Source organism: Pteropus vampyrus, unplaced genomic scaffold (assembly GCF_000151845.1).
Source record: "Pteropus vampyrus isolate Shadow unplaced genomic scaffold, Pvam_2.0 Scaffold154, whole genome shotgun sequence".
Lineage (NCBI taxonomy): Eukaryota > Metazoa > Chordata > Mammalia > Chiroptera > Pteropodidae > Pteropus > Pteropus vampyrus.
The window spans coordinates 1,389,968-1,408,048 of NW_011888935.1; the positions used below are offsets into that span (position 1 = coordinate 1,389,968).

The 18,081-nt window shown below is 45.1% G+C and overlaps 1 protein-coding gene across 1 annotated transcript in view; it reads left to right on the forward strand.

Annotated features, from left to right (window-relative positions):
- The window catches only part of TNFSF11 (TNF superfamily member 11), a 24,523-nt gene extending 9,482 nt beyond the window's left edge, over positions 1-15,041 (forward strand). The window contains exons 2-4 of the mRNA XM_011369753.1: positions 9,016-9,061; positions 9,142-9,240; positions 14,181-15,041. Coding sequence (XP_011368055.1) covers positions 9,016-9,061; positions 9,142-9,240; positions 14,181-14,602 — 567 coding nt within the window. The 3' untranslated portion in view covers positions 14,603-15,041. The remainder of the gene's footprint in view (positions 1-9,015; positions 9,062-9,141; positions 9,241-14,180) is intronic.
- The last annotated feature ends 3,040 nt before the right edge of the window (positions 15,042-18,081 follow it).

Here is an 18,081-nt window from a genome sequence, read left to right on the forward strand (position 1 = left end):
TGGTGATAGTAGTAGTGTAGTGGTGCTGGCGGTAGTGGTGGTGTTCGTAGTAGTCGTGTTGACGGTGGTCGTAGTAGTGCTGGTAGCAGCAGCAGCGGCAGTAGAAACAACTCTGGTAATCACAAACCGTAAGACTTGTACTCACCGGAAGGTTCCGGTGAACGCGTGCTCGCTCCTCGGTGCCCGCACCTGCTTGTCGTGCGATCTGCTCTGTCATGGTGAGGACGGTACCATCATCCACGTCCCCCGGGCCGGAAACACGCTTACGCAGTGACTCGTCACGTTACCCCCATCCTGTGACTTCTACCTCTGCACAGAACCTTCACATACTTCTCTCCATGCTGTGTCGCTGGTACTGTCCGCTTAATACAGGTGTCACCGTCATTTCTTGCCCGGATCAGCGCAGCGGCCACCTCGTCCATGATTTCACAGTCTCTGGCCCATCCTCTCCACAGCTGTGACTTCTAAAATGCACTTCCGAACATGCCGCTCGCTTCTTCTCCTGCTTAAAAACTCCTTCGGTGGCCCCTGTGGTCATCGGATGAGGCCTGAACAGCTGGACACCAAACACAAAGTCCCGAGTTCTGGAAACCTCCTTCCAGCCCATGGGTCTCCAGGCTGCTCACTGCCTGTGCCCAGTGACCTCCCCCAAAGTGAAGGGGCCCGAAGCTCCCTCCCTTGGCCGTGCCCCTCCCCGGCCCCCCCTGCTGCGGTGCTAAGCAGGTGGCTGGTTGGTTAATAGCCACATCATCATTCGTAAGGGGTCAGAGGTCACTCCCAAGTACAGCGTTTTCCCTGCTTTTTCAAGAGGGAAGCTTCTTCCCTCTTGGGGATGTGAACACATTAGGGATCTTGGGTCTGGAGGCCCTTCCCTGGCCACTCTGTCCCCTTCCCTCTGGCCTCATTTGTCCACAGCAGCTGGCCTGGTACCTGTCCTCTCTGAGTCTCATCCTAGTGATCAGAAACGCTTTGGGGAGGATGAGTGAGAACGAGCCTTCTTCTGAGGAGACGAGGCTTCGTGACTGTCAAAAGCTCTGACAGTGTGAGGTGGCATGACGAGGTTTCAAGCAGCAGAGACAAGGGGCCCTGGGAACCCAACCTGCCACACCGCAGTCACTCCGCCTAGCCCTGCGATTATACTTGTTTAATACCCACTACGGCGCCAGACGCTTTACAGTCAACTTCTTTATGAAGACTAATATTGCTGTCATAAGACCACTTTATGAAAACCCAAGGGGACCTTTAGCTGTAGCAGAAGCTTCCTCATTTAAACTGTGAAGATTAAACAATATGAACACGTGTTCTATTCCCAGCAGCCATCACACTGCCAGGAAAGCATTCCATCACTCCGTTTTAGGAAAACCAGGGCCCTCTCTTCCTCAGCCCTTTGGAGGGTAGGGATGCATTATCTGTTTGCAAAGACATGCTTTTCCAATCAGCAGACTTCTTCTGGGAGAAATGAGTCCCCGGTGGCCGTACTCGGGGTGGGAGGAGGAGAAAGGTCTGCGTTTTGGTCAAGTTCTTCGCTGAGAGTTTTCAGAGATGGCCCTGAGATGGTGACAGCTGATTCTCTTAGGAGGTGAAGAGATTAGGAGGTGAAGAGGGGGTACTCCAGGGAGTGGGGAGGTAGAAGGCACGTTGAGAAGACTTTGGCTTTGGGAGAACTTTTTAAAATCAGTAGTTTATATTAAGAAATAAAGAATTTGGGGGCTCAAAATGTAAGGTTACAAATTGAAGTCAGAGATGGCTCTCGCCTTCATGGTTGGGCTGGCCTGGGCCCTAGAACCCTGTCCTCTCCCCTGCTGCTTGCTGGGAGGCTGACCCCGCTCCCCCCAGCGGGGGCAGTGAGGAGCCATCCCCTTCCCCAGGGCTCCTGTCCTCTCTAGTCCTAGGACCCTGGCCGAGGAGCACAGTCGCCATTCATAATACATAATATAAGTGACAGGTCATATTTTGCTCTTAAAGCTCTTCGCTTCGAGGTGTTTTTGAACGGTCACCATTGACTCTGCATATGGAACTGGGGTGTCTCCAGCTCCATCCAGGTGCATATGAAATATCCCGCCACGTTCTGTGGAGTTGAAGGTCAGTGTGTGCATCAGGGAGGAGGAAAGCAAGCGGCTGAGACGCCCGAGACGTGGGCTCTAACCCCGTCTCTTCAGCTGTCGCGAACAGCTGGTGAGTAGTCTTCCTGTGCCCCCAGACCAAGAACATCATGGAGACAAAACCTTTACAATGAACGGGCTGTTGATAAGACAGTAAGGCAGCCCTCTGAGGGAGCAGGTGTGCACAAGGTCCCAAGGATCCGGAGGGCAGGATACTTGGGGAAAAACTCCAAGTAGTTCGCTGTGGCTGGAACCTAGGGGCTCCTTCGGGGAGGTAGAGTTTCGAGGTTCAGGGAAGGAATAGTGGGAGACCCTGAACCAGTAGGCAGCCCAGTTGTGCCAGGCCTGTTAAACAAAAAAAATTAACAGTCTCTAAAAGAAAGGGTTTATTATGTCATTGCTAGCAAAAAAAAAAAAAGAATGGTTTTGCTGCATGGCCACTAGGGAAGACAACATGTCCATCGTCTATGTTTGCAAACGTTTTTATCTGTCTAGTGGAGGAAATGGGTAGAAAGACGTAAGTCCCAGGAAGAATTTCCATGAGCTGTAGGCACAGGGGTGGGAGAAAGTGAAGCCAGGCCAGCTCTGGGACAGGCGCAGAGTCCTCCAACAAGAAACGTCTGCTCCTGGTGGGGTGGCTATGGGCAGCGAACTGGAAAGCCCACCTGTATCCAGGAAGCAGGGGCCCTGGATGCGGGCGGTGCCTGGCTGGGAGGTTCTGCAGAAATAGCCACCCGGGAATCAATGCCAAGTTCCAGCAGATGCACGGGGATGTGAGCAGCCTCTTGTCCGAGCCGGTCCACAGCCATTGACAGGCCGGCTGTTCCGTCTCTTCCTCTCGCTCGCCGGCTGCTGTAATTTTAACGTAGAATGTTTCAGAATTTTCTCCTCGTCAGGCCCTATTAGCCCGGGAAGGGACGTGACCTGGTTCCGAGGTCTGCAGGCATCCCCTGCAGGATTTTCAGAAGGGCAAGGCCAGGATCCCATGGGCCCTCAGGACTAGGAGGTCACACTCTACTCCTAGGGAGAAATGTCGGGAGCCTGGGGGAAGGCAGCGGCCCTATTGCTGGAGGGGAGGGGTGGGTTTCCCAGCTATTTACAAGGTGGGAGTCGGCAGGACTTCCCTGCAGGAAAAGGCAACCGGCTATTCATTTTCAGAAACAACCCATGTGTGGCATTCATGTGCTAACTCGGCTGATGAATGCACCATTCAAGCAACTAGGTTGGAGAAGAATTACGTGAAGGGTATCATTAAGATGTTAAAATAAATGCATTACATATGTTAACAAGTGTCTGAACCCTGTATTATATCTGGCAAACGGGGTGTTAAATCCTTGTTCAGCCAGCCAGATGCCTCTGCAGCTGCTGCTGGAGTTGAGGAGGGTGGCAGCCACCTGAGATAGGCTACGAGCTGGTGCCAGTGGCTCCTGAAGCATCTGGCTGTACAAATTGCTTCTGTGCTCTGATTGACAGGTACCACGTGGATCACACAGTTCACATCTCAATGCGCGGGTGAGGTTTTCAGTCTGATAAACCCAGACCCCAGCAATGTGACCTTTTCAGGGAATCTTTACAGCTGGGAATGTCCTCAGCGGGAGCTTAGATCTATTTATATTATTTTGTAAGACAAAACAAAACAAAAAAACAAAACAAAAAACAATAAATACTGCAGTCGAACTAACTTAAGACCAATTTACTAACATTCTCTCTTGAACTGGAATGCTATCCGAGTCCTGTTCGGGGCAGTTGATCCAAGCCGAGTTTGCAAAGGGAAGCTTAGCGTTTGTTGTAAATGTTGAAATTCCTTGGGGCAAAATTCCTTGGGGCAAAATTCCCATAATTCTCAAAGGAGCTGAAAGTTCTCTTAGGTGTTTGTATTTATTCTTATACAGCACGGTCTCTTTTAAGTGGCCCTGACTAATCGAGATTGAGCTGGTTCCGGAACGTCTCCCTCCTCACTCTGTTTGGCAAAAGATCCTAGAATGTTCTAAAAGGTGAGCATCAGCCGGGTCCCTACAGGCGGAGCTCAAGGTCCTCGCTCTTCAAGTTCGCCTGTCATGACCCTTGGGGTCGCACTCGGTGGATGTGGAGTTCAGAAGTTGAAGAAAAGCAGTCCTGGAGACCACGGTGACACAATCGCATTGATCTTCCGTGTCCTTTCTTTCCTGGAGGAGAAATTGTGAAATCCCGACATTTTTCTGTGCGTGAACCAGAAGTTGAGATTAAAAACCAAAAAAATCATTATCGGTTTTTTTTCTTGTCTGTTCAAATGTACTCTGATGGCAAAGATGAAAAGTTAATGCAGTCTAAATAGGAAAATACCACGATGAGAAGATTTTAAAAAAAATGCTGTGACATTTCCTCATCTCCTGTCTTTAGACTGGCGGGGGGCGGAGGGCAGTTTCGCATCCCTGTGGCGCCTCAGGCATGTCCATTTGGCCAGTGTCCACTAGGTGGCAGTATGTCAGAGGATTTCTCTCATCCTCGAATTGGCCGCGATTTCTTTGGCTGCCCACCAGAGGTTCGCTTTTCCTTTTTGTCCTGTTTTGAAGGATGAAATGACGCTGTCATAAATTAGGCCCAAAGTATGCTTATCTAAAAGTGCATAAATTCACTGAAAAGCCTACTTGTTACAGTGGGACCATAAATAAGTTCATTCGTTCACGTGAATATTCTTAGTAACGTGGAGGTAATGATCCTAGTTGTCATGGGTAGTTTATAGAACCCAGAAGGCAATTCTTTTTGTCCTTTGCACGTGACGGATACAGTACATGCCGTATTCTGAGAAGACAGATCTCTGGTCACCCTGGGGAGCAGGATCTGGGTTCTCCAGTGGTTGTTGGTTAAGAGAAGATTGCAGGAAAGGCTGTTTGCCCAGCATATTTAGAACTGTTGGAAACTGTTTCTGGCTTCTGCTAGAGTTTGCTGGGAGGTGTGTCAAAGCTATCTACACTTCTGTGCAAATCTGTGTTGTCTAAACTATCAGTTCTGATAGTTTAGACAACATATGATTGCATGGATGTTCATCCAGAGTTAACTGTTTTTTTTTTTTTTAATAAATGTACATCTGGATTTAAAGTAAATTAAAACACACAGAACATTTTTTAAAAAATCTCTCTTGCATCCGAATAATTTGTTCAGAAGAGAGGAATTAGGATGTTCTATGTGGTGTTTCCCCAAAATTAGGTGATCAGAACTTTCTCAATTCAAAGTAAGCAGAAGCAATGTCTGAATGGTGAGACTGGGAAGTAAAGAAATCTGCAAATTTTAAAACACTCCAACGAATGTAGCAGAAGAGGAGGATTAATATGGATGAGAATAAATGTAAATTCAAAGCTCGGAAAATACATGGAATTGTCAGTCAGGTGAATCTGGCAACTCCTTCAGAAGAGTCTCCCATAATCTTGAACATGAGACATTAACTAGGAGGGAATTCCAGAAAGACCTGTGCTTGGGGATGTACGTAGGAAAGTATCTGAGAAAAACGACAAAACAGAGTGGCTCCTGCTCTGTGGGGTGAACTTGACAGAGTCACATTTGGGGACATGGTGCCCCTCACCCCCATGCCCAGGCTCTGCAGAGCTTAGTTCGGGGCATTCACCAGCTTAGCCCTGAGCATGGCTCGGCCGGTCGTTTTCTGAAGCCCCTGGGAATTCTGGGGCCATATTTCCTGATGCAGGGGCTCCTTTCTGTCAGACTCTAGTCAGAGAACTTCCCTCTAAGGATTTCTTGACAGGTGTAAGGAAGAGAAAAAAGATCTTTTTCTCCGTACCTTCCTAGGTTCTCCAGCTGGGGCCCTGTAAATAAGACTGACAAAAGACAGATGAACAAGAGCAAAGCGTGCACATTTATTAAAGTTTTATGTCTCATGGGAACCTACAGAAGGAGATAGAGACCTGAAGAAAAGGTTAGCTCGAACGCTTATACTAGGTTTGATGAAGAGTGGGATTCCAGCGTGGGAGGACGTGGCAGGACAGAAGGTCATGAGCCAAGGGCAGTAACCTGGGGAAAACTTGGCAAAACCTGCTCCTTCTGATTGTTCGCAGCATCCTGGGTTTTAAAACTAAAGATGCTCCTTTCCTCTGGGTGTAGAGAGGGCATCTCCCACATGAGGGTCTTATGATCTGCTTCGGGAGAGAAGGAGGAAGTCAGGGAGCCCCTCCTGCACCTGCCGCTTCTCACATTTTCTCACCTGAAAGTGTTCAGCTTGCCGAGGTACCGTATTTGGGGGTAACGTGTTCTGAGCCCCATCACCATCACCGTCCTTTGGTGCTTTCCTCCTGTCTCCCGGGAAAGCATTGGATGACAGTGTCCTGTAAAAGGGGTGTGGTCTCGTAGCTCCAGAAGAAGAGTCAGAAGGCACAGGTTCAAGTTCCAGCTTTATCTTTGCCTCCGTCTCCCAGTCTGAAAAATGAGGTTAGTAATAGGTACCCAGCCTCTGATTCTAGTAAGAATCAAATGTGATAATATAAGGGAAACCCCTGGTTGGCTGTGAATATCAGGGATTATTTAATTTTCCATATGCGGAATATACATCAATTGTGAGAGTATAACAAATCTATGACTAAAAAGAGATGTCAGCAAACAGCCGTTCATGGGAACACTCAATTATTACCTGCTGGGGGAGTTTCTCTTAAAAACTACCAATTCAATATCTAATTGAGGTAGACCGGCTGGGTTTGGGGCCAGAGCACTCTCTAAGTGTGGTCTTAGAAGACTGTTATGTTTGTGGTTGTTATCTCTGCAGGTCAATAACAACGATGTCGGAGTACAGAAAGTTGGGGGCAGGGTGGGGATATAGGGACCGATATTGAAAATACACTTTTTGTAGCCTGAGATTGTAGACACATCGTGCACTCCGTTTTTCACAGTGAAACGTCCCCGTGGGGTTTCTGAGAGCAATTGCATTCCTCGGCTACCCAACAACGGATGAAAGCAGCAGAACCCCATGAGTCTCTAGCGAGAGTTTTAATTCTTCCGGGGTCATGACACTACTTTTTTTTTTTTAATAGCAGACACTGAATGTGCTTCTGAATGATACTGTTTATTGAATTTTCTTGTAACGGGAAGGTTCTGTGACAGCTCCAGGCTAGAAACCACTGATTAAATGGACAGGAGAGTTTCACTTCCAAGTGGGAGAGAACAAACTTGTCCTGCCCACGTGGTTGGTGACTCGTCTGTCACTTCTCTGGCTTGGGTCTCAAGCTTTCAGAAAATCTCAGATTTGCCCATCTCTGCGGTCTTTAAGAAAGGGATTGCTTTTCTTAAACTGAAGCCCCAGGCCAACAGCATCAGCTCACCTGTTAGAGGTGCAAATTCTGAGACCCTACCCGGACCTCTGGGGTCAGAAACCATTTCGGATGCACTCAGAGAGACTGTGATGCATGCTCCAGTCTGAGAACTGCCGAGCTAGCACAAAGGCCCTTCTCTTGTGCAGTGCAGTGTCAAGGCACGTGTAGGAGGCGGCCATGGACAAGACCCTAAGGCTTCTTTCTAAAAGTCGATCCCACTGTGATTTCTTTAGGAATAGATTCTCATCTCTCTTGGGGTTCCTGAAGGCAGACAAAAGAATCAGTGTTGTTTTATCTCTAGAATCCTTCCAATTGTTGACAGTTGAAGTTGTGTTATAGTATCTATCTATCATCTGTCTATCATCTATCTTATCTATTTATCTATATCTATCTACCTATCTACCTACCTATCATCTATCTATCTGTCTGTCTGTCTATCTATCTATCTACCTACCTACCTACCTACCTACCTATCTACTTACCTACCTACCTACCTATCGTCTATCTATCTATCTATCTATCTATCTATCTATCTATCTATCTATCTACCTACCTACCTACCTACCTACCTACCTATCCTCTATCTCAGAGCACTCCTCTTCAGACACTCAGCTTAAGCCCTGTGGCTTATCTTTTAAACATCATGGAGGAGGCATGCTTAGCATGCATGGTCATCCCAATCACAGAAATTAGGACTCTCTCCAAAATGATTCTGGTATTGAGATGTATGAATTTACCTGATGCTCTGCTAAGTGCCTGCATGCGTCATCTCATTGACTCTTTGCAATCACCTTATGATAGAGATGCTGTTCATATCCTCACTCTAAGTAGGTGGCTGAGCGGGGGTTTGGACTGAGGTCAAAGCCCGAGGTCCTGTCCACTCCAGCTTCCTAGTTAATGGTGGCTAAGGTCTTGATTCCGGTGGGCACGCAGTCACCTACGAGACCCTTCGTTCTCAGGGCTCAAATTGACATATGCAATTACCTGTGCTCTTTATATACTTACGTTCTTTCTTTTTCTGCCTCGCGCTTCTGCACCTCTGTTTGCAGCAATATTTTAAGTTAATTATTGCTACTCTAAAAGCTCTTAGACTTTTGTATAGCATTTCAAACACACTGTGACTTTTTAAAATAAAAAAGTTAGCCGGTGGGAGCTAGGCATCATTCTCTTTCCTGCAGGCTGACAGTCAGTGTTATAACAGGGATTTATTGATGACATAGACATGAAAAGAGTCTCCCTTAAGATTTAAGAGTGTCTGATGTTCTGCGGTAATTGTTATTTCCCTAGTTAACTTCATCTCCATTTGTGTACCTGCTACGAATTTTTAATTATGTTCAATTATTCCATGTTTTATAATTATGTTGTTTTTATTTCCTCTTATTGTCCAAAGTACTTCGTTAGACTGTGTGCGGTCTACCTTTTAAGCTCATCAGCTTAATGCTCTGGGATGAGCTTCTTTTCATAGCTACCTAGAACATCAAGGAACTTTACTCCCCATGTACTTCCAGCATAGTTTGAAAGAAAGAAGATTAGTTTATTGTATGTCCCAGAGTCCTGGATTTTTACTGCTTTATCAAAAGAACGAGTGTATACATAAGAGTTTTTTTTCCTTTTTATTTCAGGAATTACAACATATCGTTAGATCCCAACACATCAGAGCAGAGAAAGGTAAGCATGGATCTGTATGAGTATCCAGAATCCCATGGGGTTACTGCTCTTTGAGCTAACGTGGTTTCTCTCATCTCCAGCTACAGTAGACAGTGCCTGGTTAGATCTGGCCAGGAGGGGCAAGCCGGATGCTCAGCCTTTTGCTCATCTCACCATTAATGCCACTGACATTCCGTCAGGTAAGTTCCATTTCCATCCAGCCTGAAAGAAGTATGTCAGGAGTCATTGATCAGCCATTTGTATACTCAAAACCTCTACTGAATTTTTGAGAACCCGGAACTTCTAGATCAAAAAAAGATCATTCAGTCTTCAGTTAACGATCCACATTGTGAAAATAGTGATTCTCGATCATGCCAGAATGGACGTCATCACCATATTCATTTCAGATCATCAGAGTGTGTTTATTTTAAATGAGTGCCAGTTGAAATTGTGTAGCTGGGAAGGACAATCCCTTATTATGCTCACCTATATTTACCCAAACTAAAGTTGACGTACCTCCATCGCTAGGTTGCATGAATTCATCCAGGCAGTCACGTACTCAACCATCTTCTGCAGAGTTCCAGGTACGGGCTTGACAGAGTGATATTTGAGAGGCAACAGCCCTTTAGACAATGAGACGCGCTCCTCCTTCTCCAGGGTGAGAATTTACTCAGTGGACTGGAGACCTGTTGTCTTTAGGAAATGGGGACACCCCGAGCTCTGTGCCTGCATCGACCTTAATGCTTCAGCTGTTTCATCTTATCATCCCCACCACGTACTCCACCTCGGGGTAGGTCAGCATCCAAAAGAACATCATGATAGCGTGACAACTGAGCATTATTATTAGTAATATCATGCCGTTTATCCAACATACACTATGTATCAGGCATTTCACTCTGTGTCATCATCTCCGGCCCTGACTATAACCCTGCAAGATACTGACCACCACTCAGATTTTGTAGACAGGTAAATGGAGGTGCACACAGTTTACCTACTCGAGGTCACAGTGGCGGCGGCGATAGAAGTTGAATTCCACTCTAGTTCATTCCCGTGTCCATGCTTTTTACACTGTAGGTCATTCCATAAGTACCTGTGGCCAGTTGGCTTTACCAAGGGGAAATTAAGTCAGAACCCTGATGTTCTTTTTCTCAAAGAAGTAGATTAATGCAGTTGTAACAGGCAGGGGCTCTGAAGTCTGAGTGCCCGGGCTGGAGGCCCCGCGGTACCCCTTACTGACGATGTGACCTTGGGCAAATTGTGGGAATAATTTGCATCTCAGCTTCTTCACTGGGATGGTGATGGTATCTACCTTACGGGGTAGCTGTGAAGATTTAATGAAGTAATGTATTAACACTCCTATGTGGAAGCTGGCATATGGTATGTGCCCAGTGAATGCAACTTGTTACTATTATTTGTTTAATTAAATAATTGTACATATTCCAGTTTGTTTTAAAAATGATTTAAGGCAGGTTTTTCTTGGAGTTAAAAAATTGCGAGTTTTAGTAAACAATTTAGAAGCAACTATTATAGTGAGAGGGATTTTTCCTGACCGCAGGCACAAAAAATGAGAAGACAAGACTTCAGGTTTTAGAAGATTTTCCTAAACTATCTCTCCCATCCCAGCTACTGGCTTCGTAAACACATTTTCTCTCTGTGTGTATGTGCGCCTTACATAGAGCTACACTAATTTTCTGAGTGTAAAACTATTTTGCATGTTAGCAAAGACAATCAAATTAATACTGATATATCAGCTGTATGTGCTGCGAATGTACTCTGCGTTTTTTTTTTTTTCCGGTTCATTTTAAAGGGCATATGATAAATATCGCATTAGACTGTGTGCCAAAATCTGTTTGGCAATCGCAAGCATGTTTTAGTTGCAAAGCTCTCTCCCCTAAGCATCGAATCATTGCCAAAGACAAAGACAAAGACAAAAGTCCTGGTTATTTTCTGATAGTTATTGAGTTCGAGACTGAGCGAAATGAATTAGTGTATGCTTCTGCTTAAGAAAATAGAATTTGCTTCTCTGGCCGGCCCAACAGCCCCTAGAGTCCATTTATCTCCCAGTTTGGGCCAGACCTGGATATTTCAGAAAAAGATGGCTTTCATTCTGTATGTTGATTTTGGGTCTCTGTTTTATACTCATTCACACATAAGAAAGAAATCAGAATCTGCCTATATTGAGTGCTAGCTTATGCGTTGGCAAAGCTTCTCAAACAAAATGTATTGGGAAGTATTTTGTGAGGTCAGAATACATGGCTTTCTTTAGGGGATCCTCAGGCTAAATATTGGCAGAGGGGTCTCCTCCAACAGCAACGACCTGAGGAGCTGGGGGTGGGGGCGGGATAGGAGGTCATCGTCCTGCCGCATTAATGACGGAAACCCAGGTTTGCCGTGAGAGGCCCTCTGACTTGACCACAGCGTCATCTTCTTGTCTTATCTCCCATTACTGCCTGTTCATGGGTCCCCCCGCCCCCCGCCCCGTTCACGCAGATGGCTTTCCTCCCTTTTCCTCTGGGCGCTGTGTCATTCCATGCTTTGCTCGAACAGCTCCCGTCACTGACAACACCCTCCCTTTGCTCAGCCCCCCTACATCCGATCCGGGTCGCCCCTGTCCTCTGGCTCCTTTGTCCCCTTGCTGGGCGGAGCTCTTCTGATCGCCACTGACTTCGGCAGCGTTCACTTTCAGTTGCTTTAACTGTATTTCAGCCGTGTGCTACGGGACATGCAGAAATGAAAACGTTGTATTTTTCACTGTATGTGCCCAATTGTCATTTTCTCCACTGCTAGTGTTAAGTGCCTTGAGGGCACACTGCCCAATATAATTCTTAGTCAAGGGCAGAGGGAATGCCCATAGAAAGCACAGCAGTCACTGACTGAATGACTGATCGACCGAACTGATCAGCGAATGGATGAGCGAGTGGATAAAAACAGATACGTTTCATAAGGAATAAGGACAATGCTTCGCTTGACTTGAGCCTCCAGTGGGAGTGGTACGCGGTCAAGGTCCTGCCCTCCACCCCGCCTCGTTCGTACTGCGTCCTTGCCTTGCCAGCCCATGTCTCTGAGCCCCCGGCTTAACACTGGCGGATCGACTCCGCTGAGACGGTAGGCTTCACCTTTGTCATTCTGCTCCTCTCTAAGAGGGATCACGGGAAATAGACCGTAATGCAAATAATTGATTGTGTAAAGAATTGACTACAGGAGTCAGCGAGAAGGAGGGAAACATGGGAGCATATGAGATGGGAAACACCTTGAATTTTATTAAACTTCGTCAAGGTATTTTCCAGCCTGGAGGAATGACTTTACTAGCGTTTATGAGGATGTGGTGGCTAGTCTTGTTGTCTCATCTTGATTCACTTGGGACCGTGGGATGATCTTTACATTTGGGATGCTTCGATTCGAGATAACCTAAGATAGGAGCTCTGATGAAAATGGCACGAGCTGCGATGGGTCCCGGATGCAGCGGTGCCTGTGATGGTGTCTCGGGCTCCTTCTAGCTCCTTCCTATGACTGAAACGTGGATTTCAGTCAATACACGGTCCCTGGACAGAGAGATTGGAACTGATGGCACTTCGCAGGCCTCCCGGCGGGTTCCCCACTGTAGCTTGGCCTCTGTGTAGCTTTTTTCCACTTGCCCCACCACCTGGTTGGTGTTCAGAACAGCCTGGTCTTGAGGTCCCCAGACCATATTCCAGACTGCCCAGTGGCTCTCCAGGATCAATCGAGCACTGTCCTTTCTGTGGCTCTCTGGAGAACGCTGCAGGTGCTCAAGGCTCCCCAGAACTCAGACCAGTCTGGGAAGACAGCCACAATGTGATTCTGATTCTATGAAGATCTCCCGAGGATCCACAGAAATCCACTGGATCCCTGGGATCGACTTCAAGCCTCAGTCCCACCGTGCACTGACTTCTCGTGGGTGGCAGGCAGCAAAGGACTTCTCTTTGGCTGTGGAGGCTCATCCCAAACCCGGCCTTCGACTCCTCAGCTCTGTTCTGCCTTGCTGACATCCTCAAAGATGACAACATTAATCAAGCATAAGTATTTACAAAATTTTCTAAAGGAAAAAAAAATGTGTTTTTGAACTTTCCAGAGTAGAACAACTTTTCTCCTGCTAGTTGATACCTTTTCCTGTTGGATAACAGGTGTCCACATAAGCACACGTGGTTGTTGAGTTGGGTTTATCATAGAGGTAGTGATTATTTTTAAAGATCTAGTAAGATGCATGAAAGGCCTGAAATATTAAAAACACTAGGCACACTACTGGTTTAGAAGATTCTTTAGAAACTGCTTCTGTTTTAGAACAATTTCTAAAACATTTTAGGATAAGAAGAGGCTAAAACAGAATTCTGGTCTTTTGGGGAGAATTTCGTGATAGTTGAGTCACAAAGGATCGTGTGAGGTTGTGGACCCAGGGAGGGCAGTGCCCAGAGGATTCTCGTCGTGCATTCTCTGGGATCAAGTCTTCTGCTGTGTGAGCCTGGGTGGCATTTGGGCTGTTGGAGGAGGGGCGTTCTTTGGGATGAGAATAGGTTTAGGAGTTTGACCTTTTGGTCAAAGTTACTGAGACCCAGACTGTCTCCTGTTTTTACATGAATTGAAAGAGAAGGTAGAGTCAAATCAAAGTCTTCTTCCTGTACTTATTTTTTTCTTCCTGTCTCAACTGCCTTTGGCCCATTTTCTTCCTTCAACCTCGAATGACCTTTCTGCCTCTGTTGGCTGCATCGCATTCCTCCTGTAAATGCTCAGGCTCAGGAGCAACTCAACAAAGTCACTATCCCTCTAGGAGGAAATTCTCTCTCCTTCCTTTGAATTTCCATAGCAACTATGTGCACATTTTCTGTCGGGGTTCATGGCTTGCTTCCGACCTGCACACATGCCATACTTTTCCCGAGTGTTCTGTAGGGAGCTTGAGGGCAAGAAAAATGAGTTTTTGTCTCTGTATCATCTCAGATGCCTAGCAGAGAGCACCAAGTACATCTTAAAGCATTTCTCCCCTTTTAGAAACTAAATTCTGAGAAGCTATTCTGTCGGAACGATGCCAGTGATGCTATGTTTTTCTCCAGCCTCACTGAATTGGGACGATGTCCTTCTCATCGAAGGGACGGATTTGAAATTGTGTGCCTCTCTCTCCTCCCCTCAGGTTCCCACAAAGTGAGTCTGTCTTCCTGGTACCACGACCGAGGTTGGGCCAAGATCTCCAACATGACTTTCAGCAATGGAAAACTAATAGTCAACCAAGATGGCTTTTATTACCTCTATGCCAACATTTGCTTTCGACATCATGAAACTTCGGGAGACCTTGCCACAGAGTATCTTCAGTTGATGGTGTATGTCACGAAAACCAGCATCAAAATCCCAAGTTCTCATACCCTGATGAAAGGAGGAAGCACCAAATACTGGTCAGGGAACTCCGAATTCCATTTTTACTCCATAAATGTTGGAGGCTTTTTCAAGTTACGATCTGGTGAAGAAATTAGCATCGAGGTCTCCAACCCTTCACTACTGGATCCAGATCAAGACGCAACGTACTTTGGGGCTTTTAAAGTTCGAGATATAGATTGACCCCCATTTTCTGGAGCATTATCACGTATTCCCTAGGATGTACAGAAACTTTAAAAAAACAAGCCAAGAAAGATGTACATAGGTGTGTGAGACTACTAAGAGGTATGGCCTACAACGGTATAGGATGAAGACTTTCTCTCAGCTTCTGACTCTGTAGAGAGCATGTGTATTTACAGCCAAATGGAGACGTTGGACTCGAGGTGTGGTGTAGTCCGAAGGCTTTCTTACACAATGGTTTTTAAATTTTGTAATGAATTCCTAGAATTAAGCCAGGTTGGAGCAATTATGGTTGCCTTTATGCAAAACTGCGTTCGGGCCGGGGGAAGGGTCTGGCCCTTGGTCATGTGCCACTGTGCAGCTGAAGTAGAGAGGGTGTCATCGAATTGCAAAGGGATGGTAATCTGAAAGGTTACGTTCTTTTGAATTGTTACATCATGGTAGAACCTGCAAATAAATACTTTTTTTTTTTTCTAATGAGGAGAGAAAATATATGTATTTTTATATAATATCTAAAGTTATATTTCAGATGTAATGTTTTCTGTGCAAAGTATTGTAAATTATATTTGTGCTATAGTATTTGATTCAAAATATTTAAAAATGTCTTGCTATTGACATATTTAATGTTCTAAATGTACAGACATATTTAACTGGTGCACTTTTTAAACCCCCTGTGGAAAACGTGTAACTAAGGGGGAAAAATAGTGTTTGCTAATATCAACTGTATTATATTTCTTCATTCTTTTTAACTTAATAGCTTTTTCAGACTTGTCGAGTCTATGCAAAAATGAAAATGTTTGCCTTGAATAACAAGCAGGACGTTGGCCACCAGGTGCCTTTCAAATTTAGAAGCTAATTGACTTTAGAAAGCTGACATAGCCAAAAAGGATACGTAATGGGCCAGTGGAATCTGTCGAGAGTATTTATATAATTATTGAACAGATGTTTTTTTCTACAAGGGATGCAAATTTAAAATTTTGGGTTTTTTTTTTTTAAATGTTATCCGTGGCTTATCAGCAAAAAATAAAAAAAAAACAAAAAAAAAAAAGGATCCCAGCTTTAATTTAGTGGGAGTTATTTTATACTGTACAATAAAGACGTTGCCTTTGAATGTTAACTTTTTTGGTACAAAAATAAATTTCTAAGATAACCTGCTTTATGATTTCGTGCTTCTCTTTTATATCTGTCTCGCTCTGTGACCCCCTTCTCTCCAATATGGTAATGTGGCTTCTATCTTTCCAAAGGTTATTGGGAGAAATGCAGATTTAATTAAAAATTAGGAACAGATTCAATTCAATTAATGAACCTTGGAATCTGAAAAATAATTTGCAAGGGATTTGTATGCAAGAAGGATTTGTATGTAGCCAGATGGGAAACAGGCTTCTTTACTCAAAAAAAAAAAAAAAAAAAAATTTATGTTATGCTTATGTCATGAGGGGAAAATTGTGCTTGGGCAGTGGTCCGACCCAGGCTCGTTACTCCCCTGAGAGAGATGTAAGGAAATGTGGGGCATGGCGAGGTGCAGGACCCAACATGTAAGGCGCCTGGCTATTTGTGGAGAAATGTCTGTTGACAGTCGTGACAGGATGGAAGGAAAGAAGAAACAGCAGATGTTATGAAGAAGAAGTTATACATTTTATGTTATTTTATTTTTTTAGTAGTTGTAAATTTTAAACAGCGGAGTTTTGACGGTAGGACTCAATCATTGACCAAAGTAGACCTGTTGATTTAAAACTATCAGTAAATTTGAGGTAGATTGGTACGAACCAAGATTTCAGTGTTGCGTAACCCAGTGACCAAATCTTGGTTTAAGGAATATTCATTTTGATCAGCAATCGGAGAATTTCACTGACACAAAATCTTGTAGAGAGTCTTATGAGCTGTTCTGGCTCTTATAACTTGATTCTGTTGTTTCCAAGTGTGAATGACATTCATGTCTTTGTTTGTTCCATGTTATTTAGTGAGCACCAAGTACGTGCTAGGCCCTGTACTGGGCACTGAGATGCTCTAGCTCCCATTCCATTCCACTCCAGTGGGAAGCCAGCCCTGGAAGAGCGTGGCAAGCTCTAGAGTGTGGGTGTGTGGGGCACTACAGGGGGAGCGGAAAGGGGGCCAGTGAACCCAGTCTTCGGGGTCTAGACAGAAGGTCTAGAAACGAAATCAGGCAGCATAGGAGGTGGCCCGAAAGGCTCCAAAAGTAAATATAGAATATCCATTACTATTATAGAGACAACTACCTTGCAGCTAAAACCCAAAGTCATAGTTCGTAATGCTAAGGGAGGTCCCCTATGGAAGACCTTAACTGTAATGTGGATTTCATGGACCTTAAAGAAATTTTCGGAGCTTTGTTGGGATGAATCTATGACTTAATGAAATGTTAGCGTAAACTGGTCTGTGCCTCATAGGAGGCCACCATAGCTGGAGGACCTGCGGGGTGTGTGTGAAAAAGGACTTTTCCTCCTTCCTAGTGATGCTCAAGGCTTTCCTGGACCTGAATGGCAGGATCCAAACCCTCGCTTTTCTCACTCACGTGCTGCTGTTCGCTCCTGCTTTTTTCCCTCACTCATCCCTTTTTCCGATTCTACTCTTCCGTATGTGTTTTAGCCTTTCCTTTCTTTTCCCAGTTCCTGGCTCTTGTCCCAGAAGACCATTTGGTTTCTTCAATGGCCCTTGGGGATAAGAGCTTGCGGCACCTGATTGAGATGGGACCGGATCATACACCCTGAGCAGCAGCTGACTAAATGTGTTGAGAAGTGACAAAATCATGTCGGGAAACCAACACATGCTGGATGCTATGATAAAATGAATTTTTGCTCATTTTTAACTACTCTCTTTCAATCTTCTTCCCAACACATGCCGAGTCTGAAGGGAGGAAATCATGCAAAATTCAATCAAACTCATCTGTCATCTCGAGTCAACTTTCACAACGATGCCCGAGTCAGGCACCCTTGCATCTTTCCAGAAACTACGTATGTGGCGATCCTTGTTTAGTGAGGCTGCTTCCCACCCACCCACCTTTTCTATTGCCTTCCTTTGTGTCAGTCATTTCCATCAAGCCATCCTAGAAAAATATCCAGAGAAGATGACCTATTTCATTAGTGATACAGGTGGAAACTAGAGCAGCTCGTGCCTCATCCTTTCTCTCTGTGTCCAATTATTGATTTGGTTTGAGATAGTGGCATGGGGTTACACCCGTACATTTTGGGGACACAAATCCGATTCAATTTGTAGTTCCACGTTTAGCCCGGTGGAGTCATCCTGGGCACGCGAGCATGTCCTCGCTTCACTTTTGGCTTTATTAATTGATCGTCTAGCTCCCCGGCTATGAAATTGAAATACGTCTCCCAGTAGCTGCATTTATAAATGCTAATTAGTTATTGATTCACATTATTATGATTTAGCCTTGTGCCACATTTTACAATAAAAAATTTGTACACTGTGAATGTTAGATTTTAGCTATAAAACAGGAATCCTTTTGATTA